The following is a 21837-nucleotide window of genomic DNA, read 5'->3' as shown; positions in this document are numbered from 1 at the left end:
TTTTAAATTGAAATTCTAAGAAATTAACTCAAAATTTTGACTCACAAATGGAAAAAAAAGGGTTTTTTTCAGTGACAGAAACAAGTTTTCATATACAGGAATGGTAAAATAAGAAGTCACACAGATGTCTCAAACTATAAATGCTCATGTTTGAAGATGCGCGTCAGAATCATGTCAAAGGTTGATGAGTATTTTGGAGCCAATTTTGTTTATGCTGTTCTTCTAGGAAGCCCTGTATGAAAACACGTGTGGCCACCTGCCAAGGGACCTGCAACAAGTTTTTTGGTGGGAAAGTAAAAAAAACTGGGATTATTCTTTCATTTCTATTTATTTACATTCTTCAACTAGTACTGAAGAAATCAACTCTGTCCCTTTAATAGAAAAATTACTCCATCGGCTATCCTTTGTCTCCCCCCCATATATCATCACCCTCCCACTCAGTAGCTCTCCATCCTCTAGCTCTCCATTTGCTGCTCCTCCTGGCAGCATCTACACTCACGGCTGAAAGGAAGAACTGAAACCACGGCGCTCTGTGCGACTCATAATCCATGCCATTTAGGACATATGCAGAAACAGCCACTTCCCCTCCTCATCTGCACTGGAAAAGGTAGAAAAGCTTTCATTCTTTTTTTTTTTTTAATGTCAAGCTTTTTGATTCACAGCAATGATGTATTGGCGCAGTAACCTCTATATTTACCAGGGAAAATGTACTTACTCAGGAATACTGTATACATTTAAGTACAAATGAGAATATTCCTACTGTTTTAATATAATATTTAAATATTTTTTTACATAGAAAAATTATGTTTCCAAGGCTAAAGTCTGCAGTATAAACCTTACTAAAACTCAGATATTTTTCTGGCACTTAACTCACCTTTTGGTGTTTGCAGTGTAATAGAGGAAACGCTGGTGACTGTGGTGTTTAGTGAGGTTGTGAACTCAGACTTTGTACCTGGTATAAAGTTGGTTTTGAGGCAGTGCAGAGGTGAACTGTAGATCTTATCTCATGTTAAAAATCTGTGGTGCACCAAAATGTCAAGTCAAAAAAAAAGGGAAAGAAATAGTGTGCTCGTGGTAATAAATTAATGATCATGTGGCGTTGGAGGGTTGAAGCTGTTTGGCGGCCTCTGCAAAGGGTGGTATTAGCACACCAAGGTTATTCCTCACTCCCCCAATACTGATGTGTGATCGACTTCTTTGGAAACTCATAGCATGTTGGTTCATGCTTTGTGCTGCTTGTTGCACCCCTGGTTTACAGAAGTGTCTGGGATTCCCCTGGACCGAAACACTCTCACTTCTTCTGTTTGCACATTTCCTCCGCAGCTTCTCCCTAAATCAAAAGATTAAGGGTTGCTCTTCCTTAATGTAATTGAGGGTGTCGTTTGATTAATAAATGTGGAAATTGTGTACTTTTGAAACCCACAGTGAAAATATAGCATCAAAAAATATGCGGCTTTTCAACAAATAGATAAATTTTTGGACACTAGTACATTTATTTGATTTTAACATGGATATTCACATTATAGAAAAACACTTTTGCTCTAAATTTTTCTTCTTGTAATTTAATGTTGTGTGCTGGAGACATAAAGCTTCGTGGGCAAAAAAAAAAAATTAAACCTGATTTTATTCTATGTGAGAAAGTCAATGATGTCATAATAATGGCATCGCACAGATCTATGCATATAGATGTATTATCTTCTCCAAAATGGACACAGTGTCACTTCTGTATTACATGTCCATACTTCTGTTTTGCTCTACCAATGTGGACAGCAGCAGTACATGACTTCACAGTCGTTGATCGAGGAGAGTGTGATTCCCAGCACAACACGCGAGGCATGATCACAGAAGGGTTCTTCGCCAAGCTGCTGCTGTGTGACACTCTCATGGCCCAGGAATAGCACTGAGATTAGACAAGAACCTAAACCCTTCATGTTATTTTTATGAGTTCATAATGACATCAATTGCCAAGACCCCCGAAGCGTCAAAACCATGGCAGAGCTGAAGACACAGTGTCTCCTCACCTCTTCTGTAAATATTGACAACAATTTGAACATAAACTTTCGAATTAGGATTCACTCCAGAAGCCTGTTGTTACTGATTTTCTGTCCAGTTCTTGTGTAATTTGGCAAACCTCAGCCTTCACCTCTCTCTGTTTCCCTTCCTTAAGAATGGCTCTTGACAGACACCTTTCCTCTGAGACCATTTGTGAGACTTGAACATAAGATGCATCTCTCAAATGCATCATGTGTCAGGTCTTTCCTAGATTTGATTCGCATACTGATCCTCTGCTGTAGATAGTTTTTGTAGGCCAGTCTCCTACATTTTTTTTAATAACGCACTGCACACTATGCTGAGATATGCCATGTTTTTGCACCACGTATTGCACCCAAAGCAGACAATGTCCAAAGAAAAAGTTTGAAAGACCTTCGGGAAGCCTGGACCCACTGCTCCAGAAAGCAGCCTGGCTCTTTGGAAGCAAAACATAACGGAATGAGGAGTGGCACAGCACTTTGACAAATGACACAGAGGTCACAGGACAGGATATAGACCATTATGTGTCCAAATGCAGAGATTGTTCTCCATCAAGCTTTTACTCAAAATACATAATTTAACAAGAGCCAATGAAGGCTAAGCTGTGGCAGTCTGCAAGTAAACCCAGAATTTGCCAACATCTATTTCCCTCATCACACAGAGTGAGACAGGACTGGTGAGCTCAGCAAGGCACGCATATTTTAAGTCACTTTGCACTCTTCAAGAGGGCCTTTTTTTCAATAATCCATTATGCATAGCAGCTCTGGCTCTCCCTGGTATTTCTCCTACCTTTTTGACGTCAGTTGCCATTTGTGAGGGTTACCCTGACAACGGCCTGCCTCCCCGGGAGATGTCTGGTGGATAAGACGGCCCCGATAAAGCCTTTTACTGTTGCTACACATTTTAATTGCCTCTGATACTGTGAAAGTATTACATGGGGGTGTGATGGCATGTGGCCTAAAATCGAAACATCGGGATTAAAAAAACCCCAACATTTAGGAGGTGGGGGATTGACGTCCCGTTATCTCCACTCGATCGGATCCCCCACGTTTTGGGGTCATTATTGAGCAGTCCTGTGAAACTGAATTGGATATGATAGATCTATTTTTGAGCACACTGTTCTACACAAGACACATGCATTACCCAGTTTAAAAATGTCATATATAAAGGTGGTGTAATATGAGAAAAGATCACTGGAATTCCCCTGAACAATATGCACACAGATTTATGATATGAGGCAGAAAGATCAGATATTATCCTGGTGATTTTATATTATTATTATTTATTATTTATTAACTAAAATGAAAAACAAACCCTAACCCCCTCCCCTTATGGATTTCCAAAAACGTCAGTGATAATACGCTGAAATGTATTATTACAGCATGCTGAGAATTTTGTATCCACGCTGACAAACAGAAAAATCTAAATTGTGCCGACCTGTTGATGGTTTTGGGATGACTTGTAGTCAGCAGTATACAGGTACGTCAGTTCTTGCTGTTTCTCCTATGCCATAAAATCATCGTAAAATTCAAATGATGTTATTCACTTGCATGACTGCTATGCTTTGAGCTGTGTTGCTAAATTCGAATAAATGCAAAAATGTACAACAACACGACAAAGCTACTGTACACAATACCTGTTCCAGGCTCCAGGAAACTATTTATAGCCTCGGCAACATGTGTGTCTTTCTTTTTTTCACACACCAGGCTATTGATGTTCTATTTTTACAGTGTCAATTTGCTCCCCCCAACCCAACCCTGCTTCTTCCTTCCTGGTTGCTAAGCAATGGACCAAGGGACCTGATTGGCCTAGGATGTGCTTTTGGACACACTGACTGCGATTCTCAGCTGGTTAATGAATTCAGTCTTTTTTGCTCACTATACAGAGAGAACACAAGCTGACTTCTTCTTAGGCAGTTATCTTCCATTTAAAACCAATCTCTGATCCAAAACACTACAAAAACACAAAACAAAAAAAACGACAGCACTCAGTGTTGACTAATGTAGCACATGACTAGAGCTGAGCTGTAGCGGTGTTCAGGCTGCATGATTTAGCTCTACCTTGTGCAATTAGGAGTCTATTTTTGCATAACTTCAGACATGATCTGACAAAACGCTAAAGGGTGACCCAGTATTATGTCATCTGTGAAACCGGCTGGCTTAAACTTGTTAGTACAACTTTACAAGCACGCTATAAATGAAACAGTAATACTAAATCCACTTAAATGTTCTGATTATCTTTATTATGACTGATAAGATGTATTTTCTATAACACATGGGCAAATTATTGATTGTGGTTTTGGCCGGTGTCATCCTACGGATCAAATTTCTATTTTGCTAAATGCTGTAGAATGTGTGGTTTTAATGTATGAATACAGGCTAATGAATAAAACATACTGTGAATAATATCCTGTTCCGAGGCTGTGCAAATTAACACTGTAAAATAAAGAAAATGTAATCCCATTGGCACTAATGGCAAACCATCCAAGGCATATGTCTCTGCTATCATGGTAATCCTAATCCTCATACTACTGCTGTGTGTATGAATTAAATTAGACTTAATCTGCCCCCATGCAACTCCGAAAGGAAACCAGGCGCTGGAAAACTTTCATCTCCTTTCCATTGATTATGGCTCGTGCAGAGATATGGAAAAGCCTATCCCACTGCTCCCTTTCATTGGCCCCATTAAATATTCATCCTGTCCTAATGGAGAGAGATCGTTTTCAATGAACCCACTGCAGGCCAACTGCTGTGTGCCAGGGTGAGACTTGGCACAGCTGTCTCCTGAGGGATTTCAGTTTGTTTTAGACAGATTTATAATTCTAACTCACTCATTAGATTTGTCTGAATAGTAAAGCAACGAAATCCATTAAACTGTCAAGAAACCAAAGGATGACTAGAGAAAGTAGACAAATATTTCTGCTACTTTGATGATGAAGAGCGAGCTATGTTTGTCATACACATTTTAGAGCTGCACTTACCACTCATTTTTGATTTTGATTAATCGGTTCATTTCTTGTCTGGCCTTTCACGGTGCGAAGCTCTACAGCAGACCTGCAGGTACCTTCACGTCTCAGCCATCGCTAGTCTATGTGGTCACAACTGTTGCTGTTGACAGACTACATTCGTGAAGTTGTTAAAAACACTGCAGTCTCCTCACCTTTCACTTCTACTGCAGTGTCTGCGTTATTTACTCAGTTTGTATTTGAATGAGAGGGCAAAGGTGGAGTTTGCAAACCTTAGATGACTGTCGTTTGAATCACTACAATGACTGGCTTTTTAGGTCTAATATTTGTTTCCTGTATCCCATTCGGTTCCTTTTTGTAGAGGGAGCTGCCAGACGGTACCATTTCGCCCGTAGGGTGTACGAGTCATTATAGATATTTTTAGAGCTAGTTAAAGTGTTGTTAATGATTCCTCGAGATTATTGACGTAATTATAACTAATTTAGTACGACATTGTTACACTACAAGTTGTTGTATTAACAAGGAAACATGAATATGAATGTGTCATGTAGCGGGCACCCCTCAGCGTAGGCTGTTGCTATGTTCCCACTTTCATGGGTGTGGTGATTAGCCTGCTTGGTGAAAATTTTAGTCAAATCCGACACGAGTCGCGCTCGCTTCTGACCATTTAAACCGATTAAAACGGGCTTAAAATTAGCACGGCTCCCTTTGCGATTCCCTCACAGCTGTGGCCATGGTTGTCGTGTGAAAACGGATCGGTGTGACTCGGACTGAAGGACGGACGGAGCCCCAAACCGCCTGTTTTCAGGTGAGGACGTGCACTCAAGTCTTGATATTTTGGTGGCGTTTTTTTTATTTTTCTTTTACAAACGCTATTTCCTGCTCTGGTCGCGGCTGTTTTTGTTTGTTTTACATTGAGCTCGGCTGATATGCAAAAACCGCCGTTAGCTGGTTCGCTCCAGGCAGCAGTGTTGAAATAACTGTTCCCGGGCTGCGCTGTTTTCTTTCTCTAAGCTAAAAGCTTTACGTTGTTGAAATTTCTCTGCTCACCAAACGCGGCCTTTTACACACTGTCAGGCGGAACTGTAGGGGCAAAACCCTTCACTGGGCAGACAGCAGTTCAGATATTTCCATTTCATACATCTGGTTCTCTCATATGTGGCTGCGTAGATTTTCTTTTCCTTTTCTACTAAATATACATGACAGCCTTCCTCTGAGCATCAACTGGTGCCGCGCCGTTTGGCTCCTGCTCTTTGGTCCGTGTGTCACGGATGTATTCAGTGTCTTTACACGTTTGTAAAAATGGAATACATTTTGCTTTTGGTCTTTGCATAGTAAAGTGTTTCACTGTTTAAACAAAAAGCTTTTAAATGTGGGGAAAGCTAGACCGGCTAGCTGATTGGTCGATAAGATGATCGGAAGGATGACCACAAATGTCCGCAGCTCGGTGTTTCGCAGAGGTTCATGTCCTACTATAAACTGAGTATGCTCGGGTTTGGGCCTCTGCTTTGACCCAGAGCAGTGTGACGCTTTGGGGGGATTTTATTTAAGCATTAACCTACTTCAGAACAAGTGTGGAAGCAATGAAATCATAATCATGGCGCATATTTCCTGTGCAGTTTCATATGTGCTCTAGTTATTGCAGGAAGCCTCACCATACGGGACATTTTTCAGATATTTGCTTCATTCTCTAGATGTCTGGAATAGTCTGTAGGTCACCTGAACAAGTTCACACCTGTGGAGTTGCCCTGCTGCCTCCTACTCATTTCAGTAGGTGCACATTCACTACAAATCACGTTTTGTCTTTTTGGTGTGTTTTCTAACAAATAACCCAGCACGTGGCATCAGCTGAAGACAAACAAACAAAAAATCTAATACTAGTCAATCTTATCTAGTAATCGGAAGCTCGGTGGTTCGATCCCAGATATTGATGCCTTCATCTGAGGGTGATAGAGCACTTAGACAAAGCAAAAAGACCTTGTGTGAACAAGGCATATTGTATAAAGTGCTTTGAGTGCTCGCTAGACAAGAGCCTGAAAAACGTTGGTTTAGAGCACTGATTGATTCCAAGTAATTAAAATTTTATCACAAGGTGTAAGTCATTCTTTTTAATAATAAGAGGATTTGTGCTGTATACAGGTATAAGATATGATTTCAGAAGTCATAATATGGACAACTTACTGTAAGCACTGGTATAAGGTGCTCACAGCAGGCCCAAGTGTGTCCACACCTGGATGTTGGTAAACCTCCTGCTCATTTTATTTTGCCGTGCCCCTAAAGCTGCTGCTCTGTTAACCAAACTAGACCACTGTGTGTTCTCACAGTTGGATTTTTCTGATTCAGATCTCATAGGATTTGCCTTTGGAGTTCCCATGCTGTCCTTAGGTGTAGTTCTGCCTTAACATGAACTACTGTGTCTGTGTGTCTGCAGGAGCAGACACTGAACAGTCTGACACGGATGTAGAGTTTAGTGAGCGAGCAGTGAACTTATGTGTCTTGGAGTTGGATACAGTTCAGATAACGTTTGTATTCCTCACACATGATAAACACAGACAGGTTCGCAGTATTGATTAAGTCATAAAAGCAGCAACAGCAGCCAGTATCATAGTCAAACTATTAAACTATTAATTAACATTCAAAGAAACAAAAAACAGTGAGTTTTAAAAAAAAAAAGATTATTATACTGCAGGCTTTGAGGCCATGTGTGTTTTTTCTGTTACTGTAACAAATCTAAATGTCATTTTAATATATTGTAGTTTTTATTTATTTTATAGATTTCTCGTGTCTTAATTAAAATGTTCTTTGTCCTGATGATTTGATGCTTTGTGAAACACTTTGTGAACTATATTGATCAGTACTTAAGTCATTACTCCTTACATTTGATTGCTGCTGTTAATGAGAAGTTATTAGATAAAAGTCACTTTGGCTTTATAGCTAAACATTTTGTGCACAAACACTGAGTGATGCTTAAGCTGTTTGTTGAGATTATTCTCAGTGATTTACCAGGTGACACATTCACCTGTAATGTGAAAGCTCTGCGGTATGAGACCAGGAGGAGACACACCCGGGCTCGGGGCATCAGCAGCTAGTGCTGGGCCCAGGCCTGGAGTCTTTGCACGATCAAAGATGCACATCTGTCCGCTGTCCTGATCCTTTGGGAAATAAGGGAGCAGCCGAAAATGCCTGTGGTCAGTTTTCAAAATAAAATGTAGCGTTTGTGATTATTTCCACCAGTGCCTTTCTGTCTTACATGTCCACAGTTTGAAGCAGGCAGCAGATGTTTTATCCCAGTTTAGGCACCGCGGTGTCCTGTCGGCCACTGGGAGCACCAGGCTGAACAAGATGAATGAATGCACGGAGGGCTGTGTGCTTGGATGTTGTGCAGAGAAGTAGCAATTGTGGCCTCCCGTGGCCTATCGCAGAGGCCCCAAATGTGGCGGCGGTGCCAAGCAGACCTATCTGCTATACTGGCACCACATACTAAACAATGGGCAGCTGCAACACACAGCTCCGCTTTTGTTGCGGCTGATCCTGGGCCATGATCTAGGTCTTTGTAGGCCAGCTCACTGGCTGCACGCATGACTCAAATCACACAAGTGGAGGGAAAAAATACACACATACACAAACGACCCGAGTTTCACAACTGTAAGTCACTACACGTAAATGTTGTATGAGCGTGTGTTTTGCCTGTCTTTGTGCTTACGACAGCACTTTCATGTGTTCTGTTTTAGCTGCTGAATGAATAATAATCACTACTGGAATATGAACATTCATGTGACACTCCCATAAATCAGTGCTTGCAGTTTTATTCTGGTTGGATATCCTTCTGTCTGTCAGCATTATGAAGCTGAATTATTTCTCACGTCATCTCCCAGCATAACCAGGAGGTGGAGAAGGTCAAACTGGGTGTTATGGTCCTCCACGAGAGGCACATGGTGACGTGGCAGAGAGGTACAGGGTAGTGGATCCAAAGCAGTGATAGCGTGGGTGCACATCACTGGAGAGCTGACGCCCAGACCCTTCTTAGTGGGGGTTGCGTCAGCTGGAGAAGCGCTGAGAGCGTTGCAGTGCCTGTCAAAGACCCCGTTGGCTGAGCCAAGGCCACGACGAGCAGTCGAGGTCTCTGTTGTGTCAGTGCAGTGGAAAAACGGGCCAAAACCAGCTCAAGTGATGTCGAGATAAAAGTCATCTGAACTGTATAAACATCTTATCATTATCTTATGTTGTTTACCTGCCTTTTTTTCCACGATTGTGCTCATGAATTACCTCGTGTACCACGGCTTTAAAGCATCTGCAAAACTGAAGCTGAAACACAAACATCCTCCTCGTTACATCTGCACTGTTTCCTGTGAAGAGGAAAGACTGAACTTGGTTTAATTGTTGAATTTTAGAAAACGGGACTAAAAATGTAATCTCCCTGAGTTTGTCTTCTGGACTGTGAAACAGAGTGGAAAGTCAGGGGGCGGGGCGAGGTATGTTGGAGCCGTGTGGAGGGGGGGTTGCTGTCCAAACATTTCCAAGGAGTGTGTAAGTGCTCTGTGACCCACATTCAGACTCCCCAAGGTAAAGGAAGTGGCAACCGGCATGTGCGCGTGCATGTTTGTGCGCATGCATCTGCAAAGGGATGACGCACTTAACCCTGACACACACATTTAGATAGACACTCACACACAAACTAAAAAATATATGCTTTCTTTCCCCACTTGGACATGTTATCAAATAGACAATCCAGATCTGCCCACAGTACACAACAGAGCACATTCAACACAAAAACACAGACTGCGGGCGGAGCAGCCAGTGCAATGCAGCAACACAAAAGGCTGATTGAGCCAGTAAAGGTCAGAGCCTGGCTCAGATGGCCTTTTGAACCAGACTGAGGAGGGTGTTTGAAGAGCCAGACCACCCTTGGAGCTCCGCCCGGCCCCACCCTCTGCAGCACCTTCTTCTTTGGTGTGAACCCAAACAGGATACTTGTGTTTGTTTCCCATCCTTCAACCTAAAAGTGTTTCTTCTGTCTTTCTTGCAGGCGTCAGCTGGTAAAGTGTGCGTGAGTGCGTGTGTGTGTGTGTGTGCGTGTGAGTTTGCATGCGTGTGTTTTCCCAGCGTAGTCGGTGTTTGGAGCAGAGCGTGGCCCATCAGCGAAACAATGAGCGAGCTGGAACAATTGCGACAGGAAGCTGAGCAACTACGCAATCAGATTCGGGTACGACGACATGCTGTTTGTGCTTTTTTGTTTATATTGTTGTTGTTGTTTTTGTGTGTGTGTATACATCACACGTGCGCCTCTGTGTGTTCACTGCATGCAGCGACACTGTGACGTGTGTAACTTTTGTCAGACCGTCACTTGAATAAACATCAGTCGGTCTGTGTGATTGCTGTTTGATCATCTCTGCGACTGGCGGTGAATCACAGCAGGTTTAAACACATTGATGAGCCGTTTGCTACGTGGTGGTTGAATACGCTAACATTTCCCGTTTTGTTATGTTGCAGGATGCCAGAAAAGCCTGCAGTGACTCCACTCTGTCACAGGTACGAGTTTAAGGTTACTATATATCTATAAATGCATTTACCATTCGGTTCATTGGTAGATCTTTTTGCCACACGTGTTACTTGTGAATAATGTGTGAAAAATTACATAAATTTGATCAATTATATCTCATGTAAATCAGAATAAAAACCGGGGATCTCAGTGTGTCAGTATTTACACATGCTGTCATTGGATCCATATAAATATCCCACAGACGTGCAGCAGCGTGAGCTCGTCTAACGTTCGCCCCGCTGCCTCGTCGACAGATAATGGCCTGTTTTTGGTGTCCACTGATGAGTGTGTGTGAGCCTTCTAGTGTAACCGCTGACACTTCTTCCTGTGTTTTGGCAGATCACAGCTGGTCTGGACTCGGTGGGCCGGATACAGATGCGGACGCGACGCACTCTCAGGGGCCACCTGGCCAAGATCTATGCAATGCACTGGGGGAGTGACTCCAGGTAGTGTGCTGGTTATACAGACAACAGAATTATTAACTGCAGCCAGGATGTGAAATTCACTCGAGCAATGTTCTTTTTCTGCTCTTTCATTGAGCGTCTGCTTACTACTAGAGATGGCACGATACCACTTTTTTATGTCCGATACGATATCATAAATTTGGATATCTGCCGATACCGATATGAATCCGATATAGTGTTTTTTAATCAACAAAACTGTTTTTTAAATATCTTGCTGCATTTTGTATAAGTTCATACTCAAGTTTAAAACAACAACTACACTAAAGCTATTCTGTTATACCTGTATGCAAAAAAAAATATTTCATAGTTCAGCAATACTGATCAATCTAATAAACTTAAACCTGCACCATCCTCCCTATTCTGGTATTTTAAAGAGTACTTAGCGTAAATATTAAGCAACCTAACTAATAGGGTTCCAACTCCCAGCAACAAAAATAAATAAATAAAAAATAGGGAACCACCCCTCACGCTCCACCTCATGATGCTTAATCGACGTAATCAACCTTAATTTGATGCAGTGTGAAAAAAAATGCACAGAAATCAATTATTTTTCAAGAAATATTAAATAGATTCAACATCTTTCTTCAACAAAATTGCAGACTGCACAGATGGTACCTTCCCAAAGGAAAAAGTACTATAGCTTACTAGGGTATATTAGACTTAATAGTCACTATATACAGTAATGGACTTCTATTCATTTTGCATCAAATTAAAACTTTGGGTGTCAGATAATTATTTATTAAAAGCTCGACATTTTAAATGAGAATAAGAAAGAAAAGTATGTCTTTGTGCCCCCTTTTCCCTGTTCATGCCCTATCGGCCCCCCTGGCTAAACTTTGCTAGATCCGCCCCTGCACAGTTACCAGCGTCAGCTACGTAGAAAAAGATCCTGGTGTAGAAAGTAATATTAAATAAATTCTAACAACAGCTGATCAAGCTTAAACGTGCTTCTGTTGTTCAGCCGCTGGTTTCCTCTTTCTGGTGCAAAGTGGGCCAAAAACAAACCAGAGAGATGGACTCGCGACAGAAAAGCCGATCAGCTGATCATTAAGCAGTTTCATGATTGAAGTAGCAGCAAGAAGAGGCAGTCGCTCCATATATCGCTTGTTAAGCTTAACGCAGGAATGCTTTACAAACATTCAGAGATGGACTTACACACTTGCTTTACTTCTCTCGGGATAACTTTGTCGGAGATGAAATGCCGGGTTGCTAGCGAAGCTCCAAATGCTATCCAGACCACCGACAGGTCCCACATGCCACAGCCGCTCTATCACGTGATGCATACTGCTCCGAGTGCTAACGTTCTGAGGCGAGTTACGGCGCGTTGCAAGTTTTGTGAGGTGCTTTCGTGATATTTAATGGATCGGATTACATTTTTTATTTTTCTCCGATATCCGATCCAGTAATTTAGGTCAGTATCGGACCGATACCGATACGTAATATCGGATCGGTCCATCTCTACTTACTACGGCTTTGGTTTTTGTTGTATTGGAGCATTCGTACATTAATCACTCAGCTGTTTTCTGCTGGAGGAGTCCAGAGCAGTGAATGTTGGACTTGTATTCACTGAGATGCTGCTTCGCCTGATGGCATCTTTTCTGAATTGGCAGTAGTTGATCTGCTTTGTCTCTAGCTGGCAGTGCTGGCACTGAATTTGAGTTCTGGTTGGTCAGTAACAGAATGACCGTGGTCAGACTACATGGAGTCTGCCTGTGGGGCTGATGGTCTGCTTTTTATTGAAATCAAATATGAACACACCTTTAGAAAGCAGTCATAACCATAAATCCTCAGTCACATCCTGGGTTCATCTCTGTTGATGCTTCATTTATACAACATTTATTAACAGTTTGTAGACCAACACAAGCTCCAGGTGAAAGTGTGCTGCACAGCAAAAATGAATTTACAGTCGTGAGGTTCACAACCTCTCGTATTTATTGCTGTTAAAAATTGTATCTTTGTGTGTGTGTGTCACTCTCTTTCTTTGTGTCTGTCTTCCAATGCAATGCACTGGTGCAGTGACGACAGTCCCAGGTGTGGGGCTAAACTACTACCACTACTGCTGTTCATGTTTTTACTGCTACCTGTCTATTAATATGACTAATACCACCATACATGGGACGAGCACCGTTTTACTGTGAGCACAATAGTAATCGCAGCTACCACAGCTTATTTAATAATCTTCTTAAGGATGCAGTTTGTAAGTTCCTAAAATCAGAACATTTTTAAAAATAATTAATATATTTCAAATTTTACCAGTGAGGAAATCTTCAGCTGTCGCTACATGCACTGAGTGCTCGATGAATTCAAGCTTACAAACTGCCTTTTTAACGGTTTGCTGCAGTTATGAGCACTGAGACGGAGCAGTTAATGTCACCATGAGTGTGCATGCACATCACTAATCCTTAGGCAATACGTTGGTAGATACAGATTAATAAGTGTCTCTGTTTTTGTAGTTAGTAGTTTTTATTAACATAAGATGCAGTTTCATTAGAAGGTTCTGCTCAGATGCACAGGTGTGTCCTCGTTGGTGTGTAGGTGTGAATGTGTGCCTGGGTGTGCCTCGCACCCTCCAGGTGACCCTGCAGGTGGCCACTGTTTGTTTTGTATACAGCTACTGACATTTGAGCATGATAGCTCTCCTCTTGATTTGTACCGCAGCACCAACAAGCTACTTCCTGTCCCCGGAGAGATGGAAACACCCAGTCAGGATAGGAGGGAGGGGTTCCAGCTGTTTGTGCATCTGCACCATCTGTAGATCTCGCCCTATCGTACCCATCTCTGACTCCACCTTTTCTCGGGGCTATTTTTGCTGCCGATACATTTAGCCGCCCCACCTCTGCTTCTTTCTAGCGCTTTCCCACCCGACAGTAGACTTTTATGTAACTGGGGTAATAAATATTCCACAGAGTGGGACATTACCTGGGACGAAGAGGCTTCCAGCGGGAGAAGAAGTGAGAGCGTTGTAACCAGGCTGACAGTGCAGCGCAGTAACTTGCAAGGCTGGCTCTCATTGCTTTTAATGAAACTGGGTGCATGCAGCTTAGCTCGTGTAGGCTTTTCACCACGAGCTCAGAGTCACGCTGCTCTTCTCACCTCGTTTTTAGGTTACTTGTCAGTGCATCACAAGATGGGAAGCTAATCATCTGGGACAGCTACACAACAAATAAGGTTTGATTATTTTTGTTGTGATTTTTGTAACATCTACAACTGCACCTGCATTAAGATCCAACCCAGTGCAACGTAAAATAGTGATTTCAGACCCTCATCTCTCACGTATGCATCAGTTAATTATGGCTTCTACTTTCTTTATTTTATTTTGTTTGCAACAGCACCAGATGAAGAAATAGAAGAATCCATCCTTTCATTTCCTTTTTACTTAAGTTCCTATAAGTGAAAATAATGTTTTGATCTAATTTTCATCAGTTGAACTCAGCCTTGAAGCTTTTAGTCAAACTAAGGCGCCACATGAAGCGCTTTCACTGTATTTAATAACGAAATCACTTTCCTTTTAATCAGATGCACGCCATCCCTCTGCGCTCTTCATGGGTGATGACGTGCGCCTACGCCCCTTCTGGAAACTACGTGGCCTGTGGAGGTTTGGACAACATCTGCTCCATATACAGCCTGAAGACCCGCGAAGGCAACGTGCGCGTCACCAGAGAGCTACCTGGACACACAGGTAAGCACACGCTCAGCCAAGAAACAAATACAGACGGTTAATTACAAACGAGCACTAGAGCCACATGAAGGGGAAAAGTTAGTGAAACTGTCCGTCAGAGTCTCAGAAAGTCATCGTTTGTGTTTTAGCTCGTAAACACAGGGTGGGGATAAGTGTGAGGATGTTGGGGAGCTCTGCAGAAAGCTGCAGCGATCAGAAGGAAAACCAGAACTGATCCGAAACGTTTGAGTCGTCTCACTAACTCATCTACATGAGCCGGTTTAGAGGCTGGCGTGGAGTCGTTTGATTCATCAATCTTCACATTTCAACTTTATTCTCAGAATGAATAATATTTTTCTTAATGTGGCCCTGATACTCTGTCATAATTCACAGACCCTCAATAAGATCTTTCATATTTCTTTCTTTTTTATTATTTGTTGCTTTTATCGGAGAGTGAAGATTAGACAGGTGAGTCTGGGGGAGGGAGAGACCAGCGACCCTTATATTTATTTATTCTGTTTTCATATTAAACATTTGAATCCAATCTGACTTCTGTACTGTAGCTGTAGATCCTGCATGTCCTGGCTGACGGGGGCCATAAGGGCTTTTCTACAGTGTAGTGGCTCACACCTCCCCAGTTTGATTTCAGGAGGAGACATTAATCCCTTTAGGGTTGCATTAGGAAGCACAGCCAGTGTGAAACATGTGGAAGAGCTGACAGTAGGAGAGAGGAAGTACACAGTGTGAGTGGGGAGCACACAGGAGTCCTCGTCTCATCTGGAACCTTCTGTTTGCCTCCAGGTTATTTGTCCTGCTGCCGTTTCTTGGATGATAACCAGATACTCACCAGCTCTGGAGACACCACCTGGTGAGCAGTTTAAACCATTCAAATATTCCAGTGATGTTTCGCAGTAGACTGCGGACGCTCTTACGAGCTGCGTAACGTGCATGTTGTCATCACAGGAGGTTTGTAAAGCTGCGTGCAGAGCCTTTGATCACTGCGATGATATTGCAATACGATCCATGAATGAGAAAGTCTAATAAAGCATATTTTTCATAAAGAATTCATATGTCTTTCCTGCTTCCTTGTTGCAGTGCATTGTGGGACATAGAGACGGGCCAGCAAACTACAAGCTTCTCTGGCCATACAGGCGATGTGATGAGCTTGTCTTTGAGCCCGGACTACAAGACCTTTGTGTCGGGAGCCTGCGACGCCACTTCCAAGCTGTGGGACATCCGCGACGGCATGTGCAGGCAGTCGTTCACCGGCCACGTGTCTGACATCAATGCCGTCAGCGTGAGTACCCGAGATTTAATCGCAAGGAGACGTGGGAGCGTCGGCGATCACAAAGACTATTGCAGATTGATTATGTCTCAGCATTTTAGAAGTAAATGTGACCTGGTGTTTATCTTTTTTATGAGCGCTTCCGCGTAGCAGACTTCTAGGAAAATTGTGGGCTGATCCTGTGTTTATTCCAAACAAACGGCTGTCACCGTAGCCTGACAGAGAACCGGGATAATACTGGAGCAAATGTTGAGCAGGAAGAGCACCCAGCCAAAGAGGGTGGAGGGTGAAGTCTGACTGAAATGTATTAATAAAGTTATCATTTAGTCAAATGAAAAAGGCTCATTTTAAAAACCTGAAGACGACGTGAAGCCTGGTTAAAGTTCACGGCCTTTATGTCAGCATGATGAAAGCAGAGCGAGTGACAGACTGAAGCTGAGCACCTTCCTGTGGAGGAGCAGTGACGTCAGTGTTTGACAACAATAATCATCAGTGTGTTGGTTGTCATGCTTCCTGTATTATAATCTTTTCCTGGCAGTGTAAAACAGGCATCGTCATAGAAACGACTTCCTTAGAGACAAAACCCTGAAAACGTACAATTCATCACTTATCTGCGCGATCCATGTCCCCCCCCCGACAGTTTTTCCCCAATGGGAATGCCTTTGGGACGGGCTCTGATGACGCCACCTGCAGGCTGTTTGATCTGCGTGCAGACCAGGAGCTGATGACGTACAGCCACGACAACATTATCTGTGGCATCACCTCCGTGGCGTTCTCCAAGAGCGGCCGCCTGCTCCTGGCCGGCTATGATGACTTCAACTGCAACGTCTGGGACACGCTGAAGGGCGAGCGTGCAGGTGAGTCACACCTGAACTCTGATTGTGGGTTCTCTACTACTGACAAATGTCAAGAACTTATTCAGCTCCTGTAAACAGTTTGTGTTCATGAAGACGCCCATGTGACTTTTTAACGATCGGTGGCGTCTGTCAGCTAATGACGTGCACGTCAGTGAACCTTGCTGCTTGTGCAAATACAGCATTTCAGATTTCTTATTGTTCAACAGCAGGGTCCGACTGGTCCCATTAAGGTTGTGGTATTATTTAGAGTTGAAGGACTCAGATGAAGTGAGGGAAATGCACGCAAACTGAATTCAACTCTTCTGAAGTGTGTTTATTTAAATTCAAACCAGCGAAACCAGTGGACTTTTGTTTTCGACGAGATAACGGATGTAAAACACGAGCTGATAAATACAGACATCATGAAGGCCTGCATCACTTATACAGCTGATGTTTTAAAGTCATTGCTGACCTGCAGTCTCGATTCTCAGTGGGATGGAGGTTTGTTTTGACCCTACCTGTGACTGTGGTTTGTTTTTCACCCTCCAGGTGTGTTAGCGGGCCACGACAACAGAGTGAGCTGCTTAGGAGTGACGGGCGACGGCATGGCTGTGGCCACCGGCTCCTGGGACAGTTTCCTCCGGATCTGGAATTAAACGAGCCTGTCATACTCAAAAACTACCCCCTCCTCCCTCCACAACCCCACCCGGCATATCCCAACTCATCACTGGGCGGGTGCACACACTGTGTTAGCTGACTCTCCTTAACTCAGCCCCCAGTTATCATCTCTGCTGGTGACCTGTGAGAAAGCACCAGATGTTTAGTTTTGTTCACCGAGCTGTTGCTCAGCAGCAGAAGTCAGAGCGTCCAGGAAAAATGTTACAGAAAAGAAGATTTGGTCCTCACACGAATAATTTTCCAAAGGTATGTGTTACCATGACTAACAACACGATTAGCATCGGTGTCTAACATGTACATTTATATATAAAGACAGTATATACATATATATGTATAGCATTGTGTGTGTATATATGCATCATATATGCATATATAATGTGTATGTATATATTTTTTTAGATTATTTCCAGCCCTTGAGTTGTTTTTTTTTTTTATAAATATCATTTTTGATATTGTATTTTATTTTGAATGGACATACTCATGTAATGCAACAAGATGCCAAATCGTGTGGGAGTTTAAACGGATACAAAGCAGTGTAATGTTTCCAAATTTTCCCGTTGATTTAGTGGCACTGATTCATCGTGCAGGAAAACAGGATCTGACACCTAAACCAAAAATCAAACTCACCTTATTCACCTGTATCTCTGTGTCATGGTTACAGGTGGTGACATCATTCATGCACCCTGTACCTGTAAATGTTGCATTCATGTCAATGATGGCTGTGATCGCTCTCTTTTTAAAAAAAGAACAAAAACCAACAAAAAAAACCTGAATCCCAGCGTTCCCACCAGTCTTTTATTTTGGAAGGAAGTGATTGGAGTGCTGTGGTTTAAGTCTGGATCCAGCTTTAACCCCAACGTAGAAACTGGTGAATTGTAGACTCAGATAGAAAACTTTATTTTATCCGAGGCCCTGCTTGAGTAGACTGTGGATGCTCAGGGGGCCGCTTCGGTCGCAATGATAGGATTGAAGGAGGTCGTTGCATCCCTGTTTCGTGCGGCCTACGCAATCTGAGATCACGCACCGGCCTTCAAATGACGCCGGTGTCCTTGCGCTGCAAGTGGACACCTTATCCCCGAGCGGCCTTTTAAAGGAGGAGCTTCATGTCAGGACCGCCAAGAACATTAGTGAGTCCATCAGAAGGAGGGATGACTTCCACAGCTCACCGTGACGTTTCTTTTCAATGAAGGATGGGTTGTTTGTCATTAACAAGGTGTGTGACTGGAACCATGGCAGCCACTCCCAAAGTCACAGCAGTGCCACCACAGGCCTGTAACAAGAAGAAAAAACAAAACTACACATTTTTAAGGGTTTAACACTTTCACTGTTTTCAACAGAAACATTATGAACTGTTACATATGGCAAGTGAAATGTACACTTAGTAGAGAGCTAGAAAAGCACTCATGAACTGTAGTACAAATGTTAAACCGTCGAGCACACGTGACTTATTTACACATAGACGTGGTAATTCTGATTTAAGTATTTTCTTATCGTGCATCTTCCATTATTCTCAGCTCCTTAAAAGGCTTTAAACACTCACACATGTGACGTGTGTGAGTTGGACCTATCCATCAGCTGTCTCAGGTGCCTATTTATAGATGTAAACATTGAGCCGCACGGCTGGATAACGAGGGTTGGTGCACCTGTGGATGTGGAGCTATCGTGTCTCCATTCTGCCTTACGATATCATTCATAATCGGAGGTTAAACTAGCTTCAGCTACCGTAATGTTTTTCTCTCACGCTTCCTGTTTAGGCGCTGATCAATAAGAACGTTTTCCCCGTAGAACACTACAAAACGAAGGCGTGCCTGCAGAAAACCCACCGCAACACCACAGACGGCTTAGAACGAGTGCTCAGCAGCACCTTTTATACAACTCTGCTTTCTAATATTACTACTGCAGATCAGTTTGTAGTATGTGTGAGATGCCCGTTTGCCCCCGTGTCAGTCTACTGACCCGCTGCTTCGTCACAGCTTTGCATCATGAAAGTCCTTTTTCAGCAAATGTTAAAAAGCAGTTCTAGTTTTTGAACCTGAGAATATCTTTGTGAGGTGTGTGTGGGGTGTAATCTGATGACGTTTGTGGATAACGTATAGATCCAAGTGTTAGACTGGTGCCAAAGTTACCCACAGACCTTGAGCTGTGAACTGAAAACTACACGTTAGCTCACTGTACTCCAGTGGCAGCCTCCTCCTCTTCCTCCATCAAATCAAAAGTCACCTCAGCGTCTGATTTTAAATCCAGTCTGGTGTTTGATGATCAAACAGGGCGGCTGCTTACATGTGATGGTGATGATGAGGAGAGGACGATGAGTTTTCCCAGAGTGCTGACAGAGCTCATTTTTCTATTCAGGTCGGTGGACATAAGGTGTTCACGGGTCCTCAGCTTGAATTTAAAGAAGCAGTATGAAATTTTAGGAAATGTGCTTTCTTGCAGTCGTATCAGAATATTAAAGTTAATTAAAATGTCACTGGATGCCACTGTAAATACAAACTAATATTCAGACTGTCACAGAAACCAGACAACATAATACATGAATGGGTTTGTTTTTCCAATTTATTGCTTAAAAATGTATTGAGACATTTCTTTCACTGGGAAAAATTCACAGTAACGATGTGCAAGTCTCAAACTCACAAAACCACACATATCAGACGTGATGCATCAGGGTTAAACAGCCAATTCATCACCAGGAACATCCAAAGCCTCCATCCTGGTGTTTGTGATAAGAGTGTGGCCTTCAAACTGCACGATCGTGGGTTAATTACTTGACACTCGTGTGTCATTAGCATAACGTGACCAAAATGTACAAATTAGACTTTATTTATTAATCTAGTGTGACTCTGAGCAGCTGAGTCTGTAAACTGGTAGAGGTGCATTGTCTGTGATGCCTGACAGTAACTAGATGCTGCGTGTTTGTGTTCAGCTTCATAACGGCCTTTGTCACAATTAAAAGTGCTTCTCTTAATGAGGAAAAACACTTTTCTCAACATTTTTCCTGTAAAAACAGAAACAACTTCAAGATTAAATGGACTCGTATTCATACTACCTGAGCTGCATTCAGCCATAGCGCTTTATTCTGAGATCCACACAATGAAGAATAATGAAAGGCAGGGTTTCCTAGAGAGGCAAATGATGACTGTACAGAAATATGCAGCCTCTAAATATTGTTGTGAGATTTTGCCTTCCTTTCGGCGCTTTTAAAGAATAAATAGGATCCATCTCTGCCATCTTAGCGTGCGAGTCCCCGTGCCAGGAAGTGAGTAGACACCTTCCCCACAATGTTGAGCTGTTCCTTTAGTTTTTTCACTTTCATTTGCCAACATTAGCTGTGAAAAAAAAAACACCTCAGCCCTTAACAGCTTAAAAGGAAGGGAGTGTGTGTGTGGGGGGGGGGGGGGTGTTGTCTGCATTACTGACAGTGACTTAGCAGACAACCATCGTGTCGCTCTGTAATTCAGCACTATTAGCAGCTGGAACCCGGGAACAGTAATCCTTTTATGTGCCTGTGCCGTTCGCTCATGCAAGTAGAGCAGGAAATTCTTCAGTCAAAAAAAAAAACAAATACAGGTGCTTGACTTCATCTAACTGTTGTATTTACCTGAAGTCTTTTCCATCCCCGCAGCCCTACGTGATGTCCTTATTTGATACTTTTAGAGTCCAAAAGTACCAAAAACCGCAGTGTGTTCATTATTGAAGTAGACTTGACTGCACGCTGTTGTTTTTCAGCAGCTTTGGCGCATGCAGTGCAGATGTTGAACCTCAGAGCAGGCTTGCAAACGTCATTGCTGCACGCGTTCGCAGTATTTTTGGCAAAGGCCGTGCAAGTTCATCAGAAAATGGAAAAGTTGTTTCTGAAAGTCGCTCATCGGAGGAAAAAAGTATTCCCCATTAGCATTACAGGACCACCGCCGCCACCGCATGGTCACAAGAAAATGCACTGCCCTTCAAATCTACTTTGACTTACTGTTCTGAAACTTCCTTCGTTTGATTTTTATTTATTATGTTTTAAGCCAGTAAAGACCAGGGACTTGGTGCCATGATAATTCTCTTACAGTGCTATTGTGTGAAATTATAATCACTTGTTATGGAATAATTTTTATAGTCTTTTTTTCACACCAGACCTTTTTTTTTTTTTTTTGTATTTGTACAGTGGCGTGGTGATACTGATATGTTGCCATGAATTATTGTAACCAATAAAAAGCTTTTAACCAAGAAAACATGGATGGTCTTTGCAAACAAATACACAGCGCACACTCACGCAAACTTTCCCGCCCATATAACTGTGAAACACATCTACACACAAAGTCAGTCAGTGAGGTAGTTTGAGCTCAAAATGCTCTTTTTAACTATTATGTAAAGCACATACGAGTCATTTGATCGT

General features: G+C 42.6%; 1 protein-coding gene across 2 annotated transcripts; it reads left to right on the top strand.

Moving 5' to 3' along the window:
* The first annotated feature begins 453 nt into the window (after positions 1 to 453).
* On the top strand, positions 454 to 21673 carry LOC147300797 (guanine nucleotide-binding protein subunit beta-4). 2 transcript variants are annotated; one of them, XM_086284766.1, is made up of 10 exons: positions 454 to 607; positions 10023 to 10199; positions 10487 to 10525; positions 10875 to 10981; positions 14104 to 14167; positions 14516 to 14678; positions 15459 to 15525; positions 15753 to 15954; positions 16583 to 16799; positions 17328 to 21673. In XM_086284766.1, the coding sequence occupies exons 2-10, from the start codon at positions 10143 to 10145 to the stop codon at positions 17432 to 17434; spliced, it is 1023 nt and encodes a 340-aa protein (XP_086140892.1). In that variant the 5' UTR covers positions 454 to 607; positions 10023 to 10142; the 3' UTR covers positions 17435 to 21673. The 2 variants fall into 2 exon arrangements, with proteins under 2 accessions (XP_086140892.1, XP_086140891.1); XM_086284765.1 differs by lacking the exon at positions 454 to 607 and adding an exon at positions 5574 to 5804.
* The last annotated feature ends 164 nt before the right edge of the window (positions 21674 to 21837 follow it).

The sequence above is a fragment of the Aulonocara sp. 'chitande type north' Nkhata Bay genome, linkage group LG23, assembly GCF_057382095.1.
Source record: "Aulonocara sp. 'chitande type north' Nkhata Bay isolate Kocher_YH1m ecotype deep benthic linkage group LG23, A_spYH_male_GT1.1, whole genome shotgun sequence".
Taxonomy (NCBI): domain Eukaryota; kingdom Metazoa; phylum Chordata; class Actinopteri; order Cichliformes; family Cichlidae; genus Aulonocara; species Aulonocara sp. 'chitande type north' Nkhata Bay.
The sequence above is the reverse complement of the archived record's forward strand: the minus strand, read 5'-3'. Positions and strand labels throughout refer to the sequence as shown.

Excerpts from the sequence above, each read along its gene's own strand:
- LOC147300797 (XM_086284766.1), top strand. The coding sequence starts at position 10,143 with ATGAGCGAGCTGGAACAATTGCGACAGGAAGCTGAGCAACTACGCAAT. Across the intron at positions 10,200-10,486 it reads AACTACGCAATCAGATTCGG|GATGCCAGAAAAGCCTGCAG; the intron begins GTACGACGACAT and ends GTTATGTTGCAG. Across the intron at positions 10,526-10,874 it reads GTGACTCCACTCTGTCACAG|ATCACAGCTGGTCTGGACTC; the intron begins GTACGAGTTTAA and ends GTGTTTTGGCAG.